We start from the raw sequence: 20,079 nt of genomic DNA, 5'->3' as shown, positions 1-20,079 counted from the left end.
TAGCAAGAAGAAGATTATCCCTCTACGACGTGGCGCCTTCACGCCTGCGAAAACGCTTCCTATAATATGCCTTATCGATTACTTCTCCCTCCATAGGTGGATGCTTTATATTGGCTACGTGTGCGCAGCTTAGCCTAACACTTATCGGCACTGTTTATAATTTCTTAAGCTGACACCTATTCGGGGAATATAATTTAGACATGGTACGCCTCATTAATTTTCTTGGCAAGTAATTAAATTGCGTTAAAGTAAATGGGCTCTTCTGCCACTTAGTAAATCTATAATTATTGTCCGCTTCAATATTTGCCTAATTAATGTTGTTAGTTTGCAAAAAAAAATACATGCAGGTAATCTTTTTTAAAACAATGACAGGAAAAAACAAACGCACGTTGCGGCTCCACAGTGGATTTTCAGTATCACATATTAACATCGTTCGGCAGATTTAGCTTTCTGTCAGAGCACCATTGCTCGCGTGTTTAACTTGATTATTCAGCCCTTATTCTTCGGGGTCGGATTGTAGTATTTATTTTACTGTGACTTTTTATCCTGTACATTTTCGACGTTGTAGATTGCAGTGTGTGAACATGCATGGTCACGACAGTATAGCGGCGTTGGCAACCCAAGTTACTAAAAAAAAACGTAGTTGATAGTGCCGGCACTACAAATTCATAGTAACAGTATATCACTGTTTAAACCTCGGGATTACCCTAGGTAACCTACAGACAAGAACTGACGTTTAGCAAGTGAAAACTTTAAACACTACCATGATGCTCTCAGACGCAAGGACATTCGTAATGAATCCGTGCGACAGAAGAATTGCGCGAGCACAACTTCAGTGCAATTTCACGTCAATGAAAACAAAAAATGTAGAAAATCAGCAATGTGTAAAAAGTATGTCATTGGAAACAAAAAAAAATCAGAAAATCAGCATTATGTAAAAGCTATGCTTCAGAAGCTTACAGAAAAGAGAGAAACCTAATTAGGTACCCATGTTATTTCTCAAGTCGACAAAAATATCTGCGAGTTATTTCTCACAGCCACTGATATTATTGCCTACTGCAACTCCCGCTACCCTTACTTGCAGTTAATACGTTTATGCATTAAATACGACCGTTGCTTGACAATGGGGGTTATGTGTGTGAAATTGGGTATTCTAACGTTCTTTAATGAAATAGCGCAGATGCGCCACAGTTTGTGGCAGAAATTTTCTCATGTCGCCGGTTTCGTTGTGTGTTTTATTTTCGGCGGACCCGTGCCTTAAAATAAGCAGCCAAAACATTGTATTCATGGCCTTTTTCTTTCAAACAATTGTTTGAATGTCTATCAGAGTTTTATGTGGAGTTTTATATGTTGGGCCATGGCGTTTTTATTGAAGTGACAACATTTCCATTAGTTACGTGTTTTCTTTTTGTCTTTTATTTTGTAGCCGCAAAAGGGGGAAAATAGGTGCAATTCAAAAGCGGGGAGTTATTACCGCGTCCTCGCAACCATGATTCAAGAGGGCTTCCCAGAGTTTTTGTTTTGGAGCTGAAAATATTACAAGATAATATTAGCGCGCTTCTCTATTGCAGTGAAGAGGACTTTAATTTTTTTTTTTAAAGCGCCTTTTCTGCACAGATGTCGAATCCATTACCCGGCTCCGGATGACTTCCGAACGGTGGATGGCGACCATCAATCGTCACCTGCCGGAAGGCGTGCAGGTCCGATACGACAGCGAAATGCACCTGCTCGACGAAAACTTCCTTGAGTACGTGCACTGATTTAGTATCCATCCTAGATAGGTCGTTGATGTACCGGGCTTTTGTTACAATTCTGCGATGTTCTGACTGATAATCAGCCAACAAGACAGCGGTAAGCGGGGGAGCGCTCCCGGTGAGCGTACAGTCGAAAGCTTTGACAGTAAACGCGGGAGTGCGTGCCTGTCAGCACATGCAGAGCGATCTAGCGATCGGATGAAGAACTTTCGTAGTTCTTAGATTCGGCGGATCCGCTCCCTGAGAACGGTTGATTCGCGCTGTTGACTGCTGCGGTAGCTGCACTTGTACCGATGAGGGGCTTTTTATCAAGCACAAAATCCAGCGCAGGCATTTATACCTTTACTTTTCGCTGCCCGATTGGGTGATAAAAAAAAAGGGCCCATCTCCCCGCGAGGGGGACTCGAGTAAATGCGTCGCATAGGGGGTGGGTGTATTGCGTTAACGTTTAGTGTTTGGGGAGTTGGTGGTAGTGAATGCGTTGTATCAGCAGCTTCTTGACGTAGTTTGAATGAGTCAAGGATATAAGGCGCGTTCGTAGCCTTTCATTCTGTGTCGGTTTTGTGGCGCAGTGGGAAGAGCACCATGTACCTCGCGTTCCGCCCACAGGTAGAGAATGCGTTGTATCAGCAGCTTCTTGACGTAGTTTGAATGAGTCAAGGATATAAGGCGCGTTCGTAGCCTTCCATTCTGTGTCGGCTTTGTGGCGCAGTGGGTAGAGCAGCATGTACCTTGCGTTCCGCCCGCAGGGTCGTGGGATCGAAACCAGGCGCCGGTAAGTATTATTTTTTTTATATAGTGTAGCGGGAGGGATGCGGACCTGTTGTTGAGAGCGAGGAGGGTAGCGTGATGCGGGAGAGGAGGAGTGGGGGAGAGGGCGCACCTGCGAGCTGAGCTGTTGCGGACGGACATCGGACGCTACATGTGAGTAAAGAAATGCTCTGCATTTAAAATGCGTTATCTTTTGTGACGTAACTAAGTCAGCAGGCAGCCGCGCTATGAACTGGTTTCAGGAAGTGCGCCCACTGAACGCACAAACTGCTAAAGCGCGCCAGTCTCTCACCAGAGCCCTCTACATGCATGAGCGGCACGCGCTCCCGTGTTTACTGTCATAAAGCTTTTGACTGTACCTGTGACCACGACGATTGCAATACGTCTGCTCAAAACGTCATAGTGAGAGCTGGTATAGAAAAATAGAGCTGAATTAAAATTATAGAAGCGAAATGAAGCAATAGAACTGAAGCCGCAGCATTGATGAATCGCTAGCAAGGCCAGGAACGCTGGTTTTGTGTTTAACCTTTGCCGAAAGCATACTTTAAACACCTAGGCTTTCGGTTTAGGTATGTGCGCACTCCTTAGAATTATATTTATTTTGAATCCGGAGATATCCTCTTTTCCCCATATATTCTTCGAACATCAGGTACCGTCTAGAATATTTCGGAAAAAAGAAAATGTCAGGTGCATTTCTCACAAGGACGAGTATACCCAACAGCGCCATGCCAGCTGTACCCGATTTCGATACATAGCAGATAAATAGCTGTATCGTTCGATAAAAAGCTGATACATTCGATACATAGCTGTATCATGCATAGCTGATTCAATCACTCTCGAATTCGTCTCCATGTCACCTACCTTGGCTTTCTGATTGCGAAGTATGTACACGGGTCGATTTAGTGCGATTAAAGAACAATTGGTGACAAAGACAAAGCCATTATTCTGTCCTGAGGTTCTCGGGTTTCTCAAGACGTGGGGCCTAACACAATTAATCACGGGGACGTAAAACTCCAGATACCAGTATCAAAGCTTTTAGACAAATTATTTCTGAAACAACGCCGAGGGAATAGTAATCCCGTCTTCCTCAATTCCTTGTCAGGACTGGGGAAAAAAGACATTGCGTTTCCCAAAAGTACTTGGCTGCTACCTGCCGTCTTCAAACGGGGTTTTCAAAAGCCAACCGACATTTGTAGCCTCTTTTGTCTTTTTATTCCTAACAGAGCTCTCCTACATTTGACTTCTTTTCGAGACTTTGTGAGACGGAACCACGGAAGAATTCGCGCATCGTAATACTGAAAACAGCTCGTAAATATGCAGAACACAAGCTAGAAAACGTAGCCACGTGCTGACTTTGGGGAATTCATTCCAAATACAGTGACCTTTTAGGCACGCATCGAAGAGGAATAAAGAAAGAGAGAAGCAACAGGACGGAACACGCGGTAAAAAATAAAACAACACGTGGGCAAAAGCTTTGTCGGTCCAAGATAAACAAAAGCGGCTTCAAAGGCCCTGAGATGCGCCACTCAGTTTCACCTTGCCCGTTGGTTTGTTAGTCTGATAGCGTGCATTCACATTTAGTGCATTTTTAGTCATTTTGTTTACCCTTGATTGGCCAACATCACGCTGCGTGCATTTTTTCCCGCAATTCACCATTTTCTCTGTATGCTTCCTTGTTTCTTTTTTCCACCCTTTACGACGCATCCATAAAAGGCACTGCTTCCGTGGAATAAATCAATGGACGTCAGACCTGTGTCTCTGTCTTCTTGTTCGTGTTGAATATTTTGCGTTTTTTTTCTCTTCCTTGACGCTTCATCCACTTCTAAATGCTTGCAAACAGCATCTCTCCGGCTCTGTGTCGCGCACATGGGGGACGGGGTGACGAAAGAAGATCTGGACACTCAAAGAAGAGTCTGCTTATCAGGAAGCGCGCGGCGCGCCACTATGCGAGAATACAGTCGCCCAGAAGAACAAGAAGTAGTAGCACAGGTCTTCAACGGCGAGGGAGCGCTCGACGAAAACTTCGCGGCGGTGGACGATGGAATATACTAAGAGTGAAGAGGGCCCTGTACAAAAGAAGCACTTATATATAGTTTACTTTTCGTTTTATTTGGTCTTCTGCTGACGAGCGCCAGATATATATATATATATATATATATATATATATATATATATATATATATATATTGTAGCGAAGAACCTGAACATTAGCAGATGGACACTTTTCCAGTGGCTATGGTGTTGGTGGATGTTGGTGGACAATCTTCCGATAAGGTTATGTGCGATGCAGCGCGTTTGGAAGGAGACGAAGTGTGTCCTCGCACAGCTCGAACCTCAGCCCCGGTTTCCTACGTCCGCTCGAACTCTGCCTGGCTTGACGACGTGACCGTTTCCAGGTGTCAATAAACGTCACCACATTTTTGGTGGAGGTTGCCGCATCGCGATCCCCGCAAAGCCTGACAGCCTGGAATTGCGAAGCAGAAGACTCCCGGTCAGCGACGACATGCCGCCTACACCCCAGCAGCCCATCGTTTGTTCCGGTACGCTCCGGCAACGGGACCCGCCTTTCTTTAACGGCACCGATGACCGTGATGCGGAAGACTGGCTTTCAATCTTCGAACGGGTGAGCACCTATAATAAATGGGATGATACGATGAAGCTCAATAACGTCGGATTCTATTTTACGGTGCTGGCTGAGACATGGTTTAACAACAACGGATCTACCTTCACTACTTGGCCAGACTTCAAAGCTGAATTTACGAAAGTTTTCGGCCGACCGGCACTTCGCAAACTCCAGGCCGAGCAGCAGCTGCGTGAGCGAGCGCAGCAGGCCGGTGAAACATTTACGAGCTACATAGAGGACGTCGTCGACCTCTGCAGGCGTGCAAATCCAGCTATGGCCGAAAGCGATAAGATCAAACACATTCTCAAGGGCATTGAGGACGATGCGTTTCAAATGCTGCTGAATAAAAACCCGCAGACTATTAGCGACGTCGTGAACTGGTGCCAGAGCTATGACGAGCTCCGCAAGCAGCGCATTTTCACCCGCCAACGCCCTTCGCGGGAAGAACCGCAACGTGGGTCGCTGTCGGCATTGGCTGCTTCTCCTGACTTCTCGGCTCTTCTACCTCATATCGAGCAGTTCGTGCGAGAAGAGGTTTCGCGTCAGCTGTCTCTGCTTCCCTGCGCTCCACAGCCCCCTTCCACGTTGCCTCACTCGGTCCAACGGGTGATCCGAGAGCGTGTTGCCGAGACGATCCCTTCCGTACGCCAGCCGTCAGTTGCGCCGGCATCCACCCTTTCACCAGTGGCCGCGTCGGTCGCACCTCCTGTCGTGTCGCCTATTGAACAATACGTCGAAGCCCCGCTCACCTACGCTTCCGTCGCCACAAGACCGCCGCTGGCACCATTCCATTCCTTTGTATGTCCCGCGGAGCAGTCAGTAGCGCCGTATCCTCGAATGGCGCCTCGGACCCCGAATCCATGGCGCACCCCAGACAACCGCCCGATCTGTTTCGCTTGTCGACTTCCGGGACATGTGGCACGTTTATGTCGCCGTCGACCCCAATCTCCCGTTGACGCCTACCAGTTCCCAGCCTATGGATTTCCACCACTTTTCGCTCCCGCTACTTCTAGCGCAACCCCACCTTCGTACTCAGCTGACCAGTCGACCTCGACGCCTTCAAGCCGCCGTTCCTTTTCTCCGCGTCGCCGCTCCGTTTCCCCGATGCGCCCACGTGCCAACCCCGCAGCTGAGGGAAACTAGCGGCCGCAGTTCCGGAGGCAACAACTGCGCCCACGTCGAACTACTCAAGTCCTCCGTTTTCGCCTAACAATGTGATTGACGTTACCGTAGAAGGTGTTTTCGCTTGCGCTCTTATCGATACTGGTGCCGCTGTGTCTGTGATACGTGAAAGTCTTTGTCGTTCCTTGAGGAAAGTCACCACTCCGCTTTCTGGCCTCACCCTCCGGACCGCGAATGCTCAAGACGTGAAACCATTGGCCACGTGCACCGCCCGAGTTACAATCCAGCAAAATGTCGATATCATCCAGTTCATCGTTTTGGCCTCCTGTTCGCACGATATCATCCTCGGTTGGGACTTTTTGTCACGACATCATGCGATCATTCGGTGTGCTCGCGCTGAGGTTGAACTTTTCCCGTTTGACGACATCGCTATCCCCGAACGTCCCGCCAAATTGATTGCTGCCGATGATACCGATATTCCTCCCGGCACCTCAGTGCTTGTTTCCGTGTCTTGTGACTGTCTCTCCGACACCACCGTTTTCTTTACGCCATCGCCACTCTTCAGCGCCCGGAAATGTTTGCCGCTACCTTTCGCGGTCCTTGAAATTCGCTCTGGTCTCGGTACAATTCTCGTTTCAAACCCGTCGTCATGCCCCGCCACATTGGTTCGCAGTGAATGTCTTGGCCACGTCGAGCCAGTTGACGATCATCTCATCGTCGACGCATCCGAGAACGCTGCATCACTGCACCTCGCTGCGCTTGGGCCTAGTGTGAACTGTGACTCCGATGTCTTTTTACGTTCCCTCGACGACGCTTTAGCTCCTGTGCAACGAGACCAGCTTCTGGCTCTTCTGCATCGTTTCCGAGACTCTTTCGATGCCCAACGCGTCGAATTGGGCCGGGCATCCAGTGTTTCGCACCATATTGACACCGGCTCCCACGCACCCCTCAGACAGCGGCCATACCGTGTGTCGCCCACTGAGCGCCAAGTCATTGATGAGCACGTCGCGGACATGCTCAAGCGCGACGTTGTACGCCCTTCGACAAGCCCCTGGGCCTCTCCCGTAGTACTTGTGACGAAAAAAGATGGCTCAATTCGCTTCTGCGTGGACTACCGGCGCCTAAACAAGATCACGCGGAAAGACGTCTATCCGCTTCCTCGCATAGATGACGCCCTCGATTGCTTGCAAGGAGCCGAGTTCTTCTCTTCTCTGGATTTACGGTCGGGCTATTGGCAAGTTCCTATGGCAGAAGCGGATCGTCACAAAACAGCCTTTGTCACACCTGACGGGCTGTACGAATTCAACGTCATGCCCTTCGGGCTTTGCAATGCGCCAGCAACCTTTGAAAGGATGATGGACAACATATTGCGCGGCCTGAAGTGGAAAACATGCTTGTGTTACTTAGATGACATAGTCGTGTTTTCCCCTGATTTTGCGACGCATCTTATCCGCCTCGAACAAGTGTTAACCTGCCTTGCCACAGCCGGCCTGCAGTTAAACTTGAAGAAATGCCGCTTTGCAGCTCGAAAACTTACTATTCTAGGCCACGTGGTGTCAAAAGATGGTGTCCTTCCTGACCCAGCAAAACTTCGCGCCGTGGCGGAATTTCCCAAACCGACGACAATGAAACAACTTCGCAGCTTTATGGGACTTTGCTCCTACTTCCGGCGCTTTGTTCGCAATTTCGCCACCATCATTGCGCCTTTGACGAAGCTCCTTGGTGGTAACAACGAGATTGGCGATTGGTCACCCGCCTGCGAGGACGCCTTCAATATGTTGCGCCGCCTTCTTGTTTCCCCACCGGTACTGCGACATTTTGGTCCCAGCGCTCCCACGGAAATCCATACCGATGCCAGCGGTGTGGGCGTGGGCGCAGTACTCGCACAACGCAAGACCGGATTCGAGGACTACGTCGTCGCTTACGCCAGCCGTACCCTTACAAAAGCAGAAGTCAACTACTCCGTGACTGAAAAGGAATGCTTAGCGATCGTTTGGGCTATTACAAAATTTCGCCCGTACCTCTACGGGCGCCCATTCGACGTGGTGACGGACCACCACGCCCTTTGTTGGCTCTCGTCGCTAAAGGATCCGTCTGGCCGCCTCGGTCGATGGGCCCTCCGGTTGCAAGAGCATGACATACGAGTGGTATACCGGTCCGGCCGCAAGCACACAGACGCAGATGCCCTTTCTAGGTCTCCTCTACCATCCGACGCTGAAGATTTATCTTCTGTGGAGTGCACGCTGGCACCCCTTGATATCACCGACATGGCTGCTGAACAGCGAAAGGATCCGTGGATCGCTTCCATTGTGGAATTTTTGTCCCGTCCATCGTCAGCAGCCGCACCTCGCTCTCTCCGTCGCCAAGCTGCCCATTTCTCTGTCCGTGACCAACTCCTTTACCGCCGAAACTATTCGTCCGAAGGTCGCAAATGGCTCCTGGTCATCCCTCGTCATTTACGCGTGCACATCTGTTCTTCGTTCCACGGTGACGCGCAGTGTGCCCACGGAGGTGTCCTGAGGACATACCGAAGACTTCGCCTTCGCTTTTACTGGCGAGGCATGTACACCTTCGTCACAAAATATGTTCGTTCCTGCACAGACTGCCAGCGCCGTAAGTCTCCCCCGCGATCAACAGCGAGCGAACTCCAGCCTCTCCCGTGCCCTGCCCGCCCCTTCGATAGAGTGGGTATCGACCTCTACGGGCCGTTGCCGTGCACCTCCAGAGAGCACCGCTGGATTATCGTTGCGGTAGATCATCTCACGCGATATGCTGAGACAGCAGCGCTTTCAGCAGCCACAGCCCAGGACGTGGCGTCCTTCCTCCTCCGTCGTTTCATCCTTCGACACGGAGCGCCCCGAGAGCTGCTGAGTGACAGAGGTCGCGTATTTTTATCGGACGTTATCAAAGCGCTCTTGGCCGAGTGTAACATCGTTCACCGCACTACCACAGCGTACCATCCGCAAACCAACGGCCTAACCGAACGATTCAACCGCACTCTGGGAGACATGCTGTCTATGTATATTTCATCAGACCATTCAAACTGGGATCAGGTCCTTCCGTTTATCACGTACGCGTACAATACCGCGACGCAGTCGACTACCGGATTTTCACCGTTCTTCCTCCTCTACGGACGGGAGCCGACCTGCACGCTGGACACGGTACTTCCATACCACCCTGATCCCTCCGAGTGTACACCGATTTCCCAGATTTCGCAGTTTGCTGAGGAATGCCGCCAGCTCGCTCGTTCATTTACTTCTGAACACCAGCAGCTACAGAAATCTCGCCATGACGCGTCCAGTGCACCACGCGATTTCTCTCCCGGCTCCCTTGTTTGGCTTTGGGTGCCATGTTCCACTCCAGGTCTCTCTCCAAAGCTTACATCGAAATACCACGGTCCTTACCGTGTTATCAAAAGCACTTCGCCGGTGAATTATATCGTCAAACCAGCTATGCCCTCATCGGATCTTCGGCGCCGCGGCCGTGAGACTGTGCATGTTCAGTGACTCAAGCCCTACTATGATCCGCTGGTTCCGTCATCACCATGAGTCGCCAGGATGGCTCCCTCTTCTCGCCGGGGGTGATTGTAGCGAAGAACCTGAACATTAGCAGATGGACACTTTTCCAGTGGCTATGGTGTTGGTGGATGTTGGTGGACAATCTTCCGATAAGGTTATGTGCGATGCAGCGCGTTTGGAAGGAGACGAAGTGTGTCCTCGCACAGCTCGAACCTCAGCCCCGGTTTCCTACGTCCGCTCGAACTCTGCCTGGCTTGACGACGTGACCGTTTCCAGGTGTCAATAAACGTCACCACAATATATATATATATATATATATATATATATATATATATATATATAGGGTAAATGGTTATGAGTGACTCATATGGCGCTCGTCGAGTTTTGCTTAGAGAGACGAACACAGCTCTGCGGTGACACCAGGCTTGCCCCGTGGTACAAGCTGATTTTGATTTTTTTCTTTAACATAAAACGCAGGAAACATTAGAACGCTCAAATATCGCGCTGGAGTCACGTAATATGGGCAGGAGTGACGTATTATGAGTCAGCACTAACACACAGTTATAAGTGTACTAACTTCACATTAGCATTCAAGTGATACTATGAAACAGCACTATAGGCTCTACTGTAATTTCCCAGTCATGTTTCTTGGCGGTGGCTTACGTAAGCGGCCGCCAATTGCACAAACAAGATTCTGTGACTTCCCATCGAGGGCTCCTCTTCCCCTTCCACCTCCCCTCCCTCGATGAAGGGATCAACGGCTTGTACGTAGCTACAAATAGGACTGTGTCAACTGGAATGTTCTTTAAGTGAAAAAAAAGCTGTGGTTGATTCATCTGTCATAGGAATCAGTAAAACACGAAAGTGAAATATGCAGCCAAATCTGAAGCTCAGCATTATTTGCGGGTCGGCGGCTGTCTTGTGGGTGTGCTTGGCGAGCGACGTCCTGCTGGAGGGTCACTTCGGCAAAGGTGCACTGGCGTCATTTCCGTGACGGATATGACGTGAGTAAATCTTGGTGTATCCCGGCATAAAACACTTTCGTGATAAAATATAAAACCCGAAAACAAACAACCCTAAGTATAGCGTATTCTTTAATACTACAGGTTGTTTCCCCACAAAAAGACACTGTGCAGTGGTGCACCCATTAGAGGCCGATTACTTCGTTGTACTGGCGTCACTTCCGTGACGGATATGACGTGAGTGAAGTCTTCGTGAATCCCAGAATAAAATACGCTCGTGTTAAAAATACAGAGACTCCCCCAGCACTACAATTCCCCAGCTGCCCAGCTCCGTGGCTTCTGGTTGGCCCGCTGCTGCCATAAGGCTCACATTAGTGCGCACTTTGTTTCCAGGAATATCGCCGAGTTCGTCAACTACTTCGAGTCAAGCAACAAGGAGGACAGCGTGGCTATCCTGGTCGGCTGGGTGCTCAGCTACCACATGGCGCCAGCCCTGACGTACAGGATCTTCAAGGATTACAAGAACACACAGTCCATGGTACGAGATCAAACCAAACTGCTGGTTTTGTCCCTATGTCAATCACCTTGTTTTTGCTTTTTAGAATGTATCTTATTTTCTTTTTTTCATACGTACTTATTATGGCCTACTTGTGAAATTTCCCAGACGTAATTGTTTTAACGCGATTCGTTCATACCTTACAATCGTAGTTAGGTTATGAACAGTTTGCTAATACATTCACACACGCAGAATCCATCTTCCAGCTTTTAAAGCATGCAATTTTATAGAAGAGAATGTTAGAAAAGTAATTGTTCCCAGGTAACCCTGGGGCCTAGACGTTACTCTTGTCTCGAATTGGAATTTTTTAATACAAGCTAGTTCTTCGTTAGCGCTAAAGCAGTTCTGCGTGTTTAAAGTGATGTCTAGCTTAGTTGAATTATGAACTTTAAAAAACTTCTTTTTTTTTTTTTTGCTGTGAACTGTTGAACTCTTGTACCAGAACTGTTGAGCTGTGAACTCTTATACAGATGAGATGTTGTTGCCGTTCGGATTCATTGGAGGATTTTTGGTTACTGTTTTTCTGCATGTGGGAAAGTTAGTTTTTGGTCGTATCTTTCAACAGCAGAAGTGTTTAGGCCGACTCAACTCCGTCCGGCGTAGACAGAAACCCAAGAGCGCACGTGAGCGCGTGCCTCGCGGCGAACGCCCGGCGCCAGGTGGCGGGCACGACTTTCGCGCAGCGGCTTTAGCAAAACCGAAAATACCGAGTGCACGTGAACGCGTGCCTCGCGGCGACCACCCGGCGTCGTCCAGGCTTTAGCATGGGCTTACGCCACATTTGTTTTCCATCAATACTTTATTTACAGAAATTAATATGAGTACAGTTGACATGGGGGCAAGAAATGTAGGACGTGAAAGTACGAGAGCGCCCACAAGGCTTATTGTTACACATGGACACACAGTCACAAGACATATACGGGAAAAAAGGTCTCGGTTACAGACGCCACATGAGGAGCTCCCGCCTTCGTCGTCTTCTTCGTGTAGCGACCGGTGCGCCTCGGGTCCGCTGCGCCCAAGACGATGAGGACTAGACGACCGCCGGACCAGCTGACGAAGAAGTGGAGGTCAACCGAGGCGAGGACGCGCTACAAGAGGATTTGCCCTACGCGGCTGGGTCGTCAGAAGGCGACGACGCAAGGGATGACGGCGATTGCTACTGAATGAAACACTACACACTTCAATGGCCTTTGCTTCCCATCGTCGTCTAAAACGGCTTGGCACTGCTTGGGCCCGGCTGCTCCCTCTCTTCTGGGATCCGCTGTCAGTGTGGGGAGAAGCTAGGTCGACCCCCAGCACCGCCGTTTATCCAGCCTTGCACCACTAGTGCAAGCGGCGCCCGTTTCTTCAAATGCCTTCGAACAAAGGTGTATTTTGCCTCCTTTAAACGAACCTCGTGCTGCCTGACCGTTGAAACTTCCGGCATATCACAATGAATGCAATATATAGATTCTGGCCACTATAAGCACTCTTGAATCCGTACCGTTGAATTGGATAAAATCAGTCTAAGCATGGGAGACAGTCTTGCTACGTTGTATTAACTATTTATTTGTTTAATCATTGACTTAATAACTAATTAACACCCTCTGTAGATTATATTTCCGGGAATCTTACTCTGGTGGCATTAAATGTGAAGAACCAAGCACTTCTTGAAGAATCAGTCCAGAATTTTAATGCGAAATAGTCGGAGTTACATGATCAGATTATTTGCAAACAAAAATAGAGTAGTAGTTATGATGCTCCATTTTTGGCGTACAGGAAAAAAAATGTTGCTGAAGTATTTTCGTTTCATGAGTGATAAATAGTTCTTCGTTGAAGAAGAAGGCGGATTATGGTGCATGCAAAAAGAAATGAAAAGGTGCGAATGAAAGTTTGACATCCACCGGAATGCCTGTGGATGTCAAACTTTCATTCGCAGAAACTTACTCCACCTTGGGGATTTCCCCTAAATCTCTTCGAAATGAAAAGGTGAACAGTAATTTCTTTTTTGCTTTGAAACGGCTTAAAACCTTTACGTAACGGCCCATGTGTTATCGTTGAACGTAGCTGCCGTAATATAGCCTGCTGGAGCTTATGTTATTCTTCATGCATGAAAATTCTCTTGATATAATTTATTTGCCCAACACATCGCTCTGATCACACTAGCTGCAGTTCGTGTGGTTTAGGCACACTCGTTTCTCGAGAGGCGTAAGGGTAACAAGAACGTCTGTAATCCAAGCATCGGTGGTTCATCACTTCTTTCTATTACCGTATTTTCAGTCACAAGACTCCTGCATGATTTTAGCGAGATTTTTTATATCGAGTTGTCTACGTATAACTGATCACGTCTTAGCTATTAAATCATTGCCTTGTATAGTTGTGTTTTTGTGTCAAGGCTTTATTGCTGCGCCACTGAGAAGTGCTTGAGCCTACCGATAAAATTCCCAGCACATATTTTCGCCTTTCAGTCAAGACACGGCGTAGCTGAACCATAAGACGTAGCAAGCACGTTCCATTAGTAACATAAGCGAGAAACGATAATTCGGTGCATTCACCCCGCGTACTGGAGCAATTCGTCAGGGTAAGCGAGGCTTGCGTGATTGTTATTAGCAAAAGAACGAGCAATGTACAGTTATAAAAGTGAAATACCCACAAACGAATCTTATGCCATTAGTGCCGTGGAATCTACTGTTATACAAAGCCCGTGCACGGAGCTATACCAACGATGTACGACAAAGTGTGGCGTTGGAACAAAATCACAAATATACTCTCAAAGTTTAGTACACATACCAGGAGCTCGGTTCACAAAGGGGTTTTTTTAACACCTTGCGATATCGTACCTGCCTACAGAGAATAGCGCAACTTATTGCACATCGGTTTGCGTAGTGTGCTCCAGAAGCAAATCAACAAGGCAGTAGACTTCTCGTGTTTAAGTACTAGCTCAAAAAAAAAAAAAACACGAGTCCATCACTGAACAAACAGCACTTCAACAAAAAGCGAACCTTTAATATATGCCAGTGGTTCGGGCGAATAAACTTTTATCTTAATGGCCACCTGTAATGTACAGCCGTAAAACGCTTGCGTTGACATAAAAAAAGCGATAAAATTGATCGATCGTACACTAATGATTACCGCGATTGATCACGCATCATTAGTATCTATTTTGCCTCTTTCTTTTCGTTGTTTCTTGTGACAAATTTATGAACCGTGCATTTAGAGCTTGTGTTACTACTTCTTCGATGCTGCCAACAAAATTTTAAGTGCGGTCCGTTAGCTTAGATGTTGGATGACTTGTCGCTATGCCGTGGTTGCAACAGTGCACTTTGGCAGATAGCTTTCTAAGTGAGGCTTAGGCTCATTCTAAACCATGCTAATATCGCAAATATCGGTTTAATAATGGCGCTGAGCCTTTTTCACCACGTTTTTAAACGCGACATCTTGACGTACGCCTTCTTTTCATCACCTGATAGACAAGTTTCGGCGGGGAATTCAAAATCGTACAGCCCGTCCTATGTCTCTCAGCAGCAAAACATTATACAACTGCTGGTGCCTGGGAACTTCCGTAAAGTGCGTATACAGAAATCCATAACATAACAATGTCCACGCGTAGTCGCTAAAAAATAGTGAAACTACAAATGACTGCCCGCTAAGGATCCTTTCTTTCCCCTTCCGGAAACGCCATCTCAGCAGCGCAAAGGGCGAGCAATGTCTGACAAAGGGCGGAAGTCAACCACCGCTCGTACGTCACAGTGCTGAGGTGGCGCTTTCAGAAGGGCACACAAAGGATCCTTAGCGGACAGTCTTTTGTAGTTTATTGGGCGTAAATTTTACACTTTTATAGTCGAATTGGTTTATCTACATTGTTGCATGAATTTCGGCTTTTAATGTTTATTACGCCTTTGTGCCGTCCTGTAAGACGGGACTTAAATACATGTTTATTCTAAACAAATGAAAAGTGAGTTGTCGTTCAGCGCAATTGCTGCAAGCTTCTTCTTCGTGTCTGTCTTTCCGTCGCGCTGTTTAGTCGACGGCTGGTTAGATACTCGTCCAATGGTCTACAACTCTGAGCATTCTCAACGGGCAAAAATCGATATGCGGTATTGATAAAGTACCCATTTATAGCAATTCTGTTAATGCTGCCTCGACCGCCATCTTTACCGACTGGTCAGTGTTGAAGAACCGAGGCGAGGAACGCGGGACGTGAGCGATTCCGTTTAATGGAGGATGGAACTGTACAATGATCGTGATAGTTGAGGGCAGCTGCTAATAACCCCCTCTCCCTCTTCTAATATTTTTAACATCCTCCCGGCCGGCCAATAAGTGGAAGGAGGTTAACGTAATATGAGGAGTCAAGTTTTCAGCTGTAGCCAACGCAAAAAACACTATTGTTCATGTTCAATGAACAGTCCGTTGTGGTCACAAACGATGTCAGGTCCGTGTTTGCCGCACAATAATTGTTCATTCTTCTGCTTCCACCTATGTTTCCATCTTCTGTGGCACACGCGTTTTGTTGACTGGGGCCAGGGCACGCGACTTGTCTTGACCATCGTCTTGCCTGGATGAGCTGGCAGTGTTCGTGCGTGCTTCGTGTGGCATGAGCGTAGGATAGTTTTTTGTGTCGAGGAATTGACGTACTGCCTCACTCTTTCCATGTGTAGAACGATACTTGCTTCGCTTTTCTTTTTCCTCTTACCGATAAGTCGGCCTTTCGTCACCTGCTTTGGTGAAGCCGCGTTTGGGGAATTTTCGCCAGCACATCGTGGGGAATTTCGGTTATGCCGTCTGCGCGGCCTTCGATTGGACGTAGGGGTTTTCAGATGTTTGTTACGTTCTACCTTGGTAAACGAAATGCCCTCTGAAGGCGTGCTGGTGTGATGGCATCTATTAGGCGTCTCCATGGGTGAGCCAGAGTTTGTTTTGTGGCGTCGATAACTATGCTGTGCTGCTGCGTTAACCTGTCGTTTTGCTGGTCCTTCATTAGGTCCTTCCTTGCGCCTTGATCTTCTTTTCTTGCGGCTAGAACCTTGCACACGAGACGGCTCTGCAGGTTCCTGCACAACGTTCGCGTTGATCGGGTTATTCGTCCTTTCTGTTGTCGGTAATCGAGAGATTTCATCTTTGGGGTTGCAGTCGTCTGAGCGAGCAACACGAACGGGTGACTCTACTTCGTTATTCCATAAATTAATCCCTGGTTTCAAGGAAACAACTTTTTCACATACGTCTGGCTCATGATGAGATTCTTTCAGAGGCGTCGTCAAGTCGCTGTTTTTGTTTAGGAGGTGACTGTTTTCCAAAGCCGTTTCGTTGACAATAATGATACCATCCTGCTTTTTCAGGGCGATTGGAACAATTTCATCAGTAGAATACTTTTCCAATTCCGGGAACAATCGCTCCATTCTAAATTTCGTCAATAGGATAAAATCTTCGAATTCATAGGCGGCTTCATATTCTTTTTCTAAATCATCCAGTTCGACAAGCTCTTCAATTGCACTGTCCAGTTTCTTTAGTATTTCATATTTTTCCATCAGGATCTTCTTGAGGAAAATTAGCTTACCGATTGATGGTGCCTCGGCATTCATCCGTGATTTTATGTCGTCGATCAGTGTGATGGCGTCGTTCCGGATTAGGTTTCTTCGTTCGCACAGGGCCTCCATGTCGATGCTCGGCGTCGTTAGTATCTGTAGGTCGCCGAGAAGAGTCATGGTAGGCGAGAAACCGAAGCCATTGATTCCGTTGGTCCCCGCAGGCGTCCGTTCGGTAGCGTTGGTGAGGGCGCCTGGTCGTTAGTTGTTTGGTGAGCCCTCAATTGATCCGTGGGTAGTCACGTCCGCCTGCGGCCCGTGGTCAGCGGTCACCGTTCAGTTCCATCGCAGCCGTGTCACTCGCGTCATCGTTGATGGCGGTCCGCACACTCCGTTCTCCAACTGTGTAGATCTTCCCATCCTGGTCACGGCACCATTTTGTTGAAGAACCGAGGCGAGGACCGCGGGACGTGAGCGATTCCGTTTAATGGAGGATGGAACTGTACAATGATCGTGATAGTTGAGGGCAGCTGCTAATAGCCCCCTCTCCCTCTTCTAATATTTTGAACAGTCAGCAACAACAAGAAAGGCTTCGCTGTGCCTTCCTTTTACCAGCTGCCAATTTGCATCGATATCAACGTCTGTAAGTTGACACGTTTCGGTCGGCACTCTTCTTCACTTGGGTGGTAAAAAACCATTAGCGAGATTTGCGAAGCTAACCTCTCCGACCAGCGAGTACGCCTCTCAACAACATCTGCCGGTCGAACCCTCCTACACCACCTTGGCCTTCCAGCACCTCAGGAGCTCCCAACATTAGACATGGCTTCCATCCCTAAAAGCATTCGCAACCTTCTCACAGTCCATCCTATTCCCCGGTATATGCACCCCGTCCACCATGAAGGCCGACGTTCACCGCGTGCTGATACTCTTGCGCGCATGCGCAGCGATAAATGTCCCGTCACGTACCTGGATGCTGCAGCATACCCGGGTCGGCCAGCGTTTGCACCCGTAGTACTTACGGCCCGACAACACGGGACCAGTGTCAGCGTAAGACCCTTCAGAAGGGAATTCAGAAGGGAATTGTTACTGCGCTTGTTTTCTGTGTAGCGTTAAGGCCAACGTTGCACTGGAGGCTGAAGTGGGACTACAGCCCTCGCAATAACGCAGATGGATTGCGTGACAATCCTCACAGACAGCCAACAGGCCTCCAGAAATTATTCCAACGGACGCATTCACTGCACAGCCGGGCGTATTCTCCAGACTCACCCTCCTGCAAGGTCCATCAAGACAATCTGAGCACCAGCACATCTTCAAATTCCCGGTGATGAGAGGGCCTACCTCACAGCTCGAGTTTTGGCCACACGGAAACATCACTTTTTACTACCTGCTGGGTCAACAAGCCTTCCCTTCACCTCACCCGAATCTCTCCCTGCAGGACAGGCGCGGGCCTTTAGGGCGCTGCAATCTAGCCCCTTGCCGCACCCATGTCGCAGCTGTCACTTTTCCTTGTTCCACTCCTCTCCACTTTGGTGCCGTTGCTGAGCCATGAGTGCAGTCTACCATATGGTGGCTGGGTGTCCCAAATCACACCTCTCCATCTAACCCGCTCCGTACACCTGAGCTTTGGGAGCGCGCCCTCGCCAGCTCCTCCCTCACCGTCCAACATCCGCTGGTGGAGAGGCTGGTAGCCGCGGCGAGGATCAATGGGGTCCCCCAAATAAGGAAGCCACCCTGAGGAAATCCTTCAATGCATCTGCAATTGAAATGTTTACCTCTCTCTCTCTCTCTCTCTCTCTCTCGCTCTCTCTCTCTCTCTCTCTCTCTCTCTCTCTCTCTCTCTCTCTCTCTCTCTCTCTCTCTCTCTCTCTCTCTCTCTCTCTCTCTCTCTCTCTCTCTCTCCCCGGCACTCATGCGTACATCGGACAAACTTCACAGAAGCGATACACATAAAGTGCACATATAAACCCAATAATGCTTTTAAGTGGTCTTAACCGAGTGAGAGTACACTTTGATAAAAAGTTAACTGTGCTAATTGTAGAAGAAAGGAACGACATGAACGAACATCGTATTTTCCAGTTTAATTGGGTGACAAGGTGCTGCTTAACCCGTTTCTTAAGCAATTCAAGTTATGCCAGGTGTCGCAGTCTGGCACTCATTTATTTCCGCACGTTGCAGATGTAAATTCTAATATGTGTGTGCAATGTTAGCACGTATTCTGGGACCTACAAGTCCTTGCGGGATAGCATTACTAGCTCAATAAGATGGTTGTAGGCAAATTGTGCTGATGTTCAGCTTGCGGTGAACAACTTCAAACATGAGTTGGGCGATGTTTTATGTCATCAGGTTATCAACCACACAGCAGTTTATGCTTCTGTGCCCTTCCTGGAACAAATAAAGAAGTGTAATTCGTTGTCGTCATTACGGCTGGCTTCCCATGCCCTTGCTATGCTGCATATCTCGTTTTTTTTTTCGGGGTGTTTTTTTTTTTGTTTGGGGGGGGGGGGGGGGGGGGGACAACGTACAGAACCCGATCAGCCACATCAGCCTGTACCTACGCAACTTTGCTGGCACAGACAGCGTTGAAGTATCCTTTTTTAAAGGGCGGTAGACCTTGTCTTTTCTAATTTTGGGAGCTTTGCGTGCCGAAGCCACAATTTGGCTATGAGCCGCGCCGTACAAGAGAGTTTCGGGTTATTTTATACTTCCTGGGGATCTTTACAGGAACCGAAATCTTGACCCACAGGCGTTTTCATTTTTCCCTTGCATCAGAAAGACAGCCAGTGCGACAGGGATGCGTTATTTCGTTTCGTAAAAGTTGCAGAACTGGACGACCCAGGGCCATCTAAGGGTTTGTTTTCAACACTAATGACATTCTTTTCACAAACGGCTAGAAAGGACTCACCTTTCAAATTACGCGCTGTTGGGGTAGAGTCTCAGGTTGTTAATGCAAAAGCCTGTGTTCAAGCCCCCGCAACCCCACAGGTTTTTTTTTTTAATTCGAGTAATTTTTTATGTAAAATGCCCGAAATCAATACCTGTACTCATTTTTGTTAAATAAAAGTGGTTCAGTAGGCTTTAGGTCGCTTTGGGCGCTGTGTGCAGCATATCACCGTGTATAATGGGTGTTTGCGCGGTGCAGGAAGGGCCGGTTTTGTACTGTTGAATTGACGGAATGTTGTGGCCGGCATAAAATACACGTCCTTGGGCTCAGTGGAGGGGCATAGAAACAGGAAGGGCCGGTTCTGTACTGTTGATGAAATGAAATGTCGTGG

At 48.2% G+C, this 20,079-nt stretch overlaps 1 protein-coding gene across 1 annotated transcript in view; it reads left to right on the top strand.

Moving 5' to 3' along the window:
* LOC144168553 (neprilysin-2-like) overlaps positions 1-20,079 on the top strand; it is a 147,231-nt gene that overhangs the window by 60,319 nt on the left and 66,833 nt on the right. The window contains exons 5-6 of the mRNA XM_077697510.1: positions 1,618-1,747; positions 11,144-11,288. Coding sequence (XP_077553636.1) covers positions 1,618-1,747; positions 11,144-11,288 — 275 coding nt within the window. The remainder of the gene's footprint in view (positions 1-1,617; positions 1,748-11,143; positions 11,289-20,079) is intronic.

Source organism: Haemaphysalis longicornis, unplaced genomic scaffold, assembly GCF_048455015.1.
Source record: "Haemaphysalis longicornis isolate Haplotype H1 unplaced genomic scaffold, Haemaphysalis longicornis Haplotype H1 scaffold_2, whole genome shotgun sequence".
Taxonomy (NCBI): Eukaryota; Metazoa; Arthropoda; class Arachnida; order Ixodida; family Ixodidae; genus Haemaphysalis; species Haemaphysalis longicornis.
The sequence above is the reverse complement of the archived record's forward strand: the minus strand, read 5'-3'. Positions and strand labels throughout refer to the sequence as shown.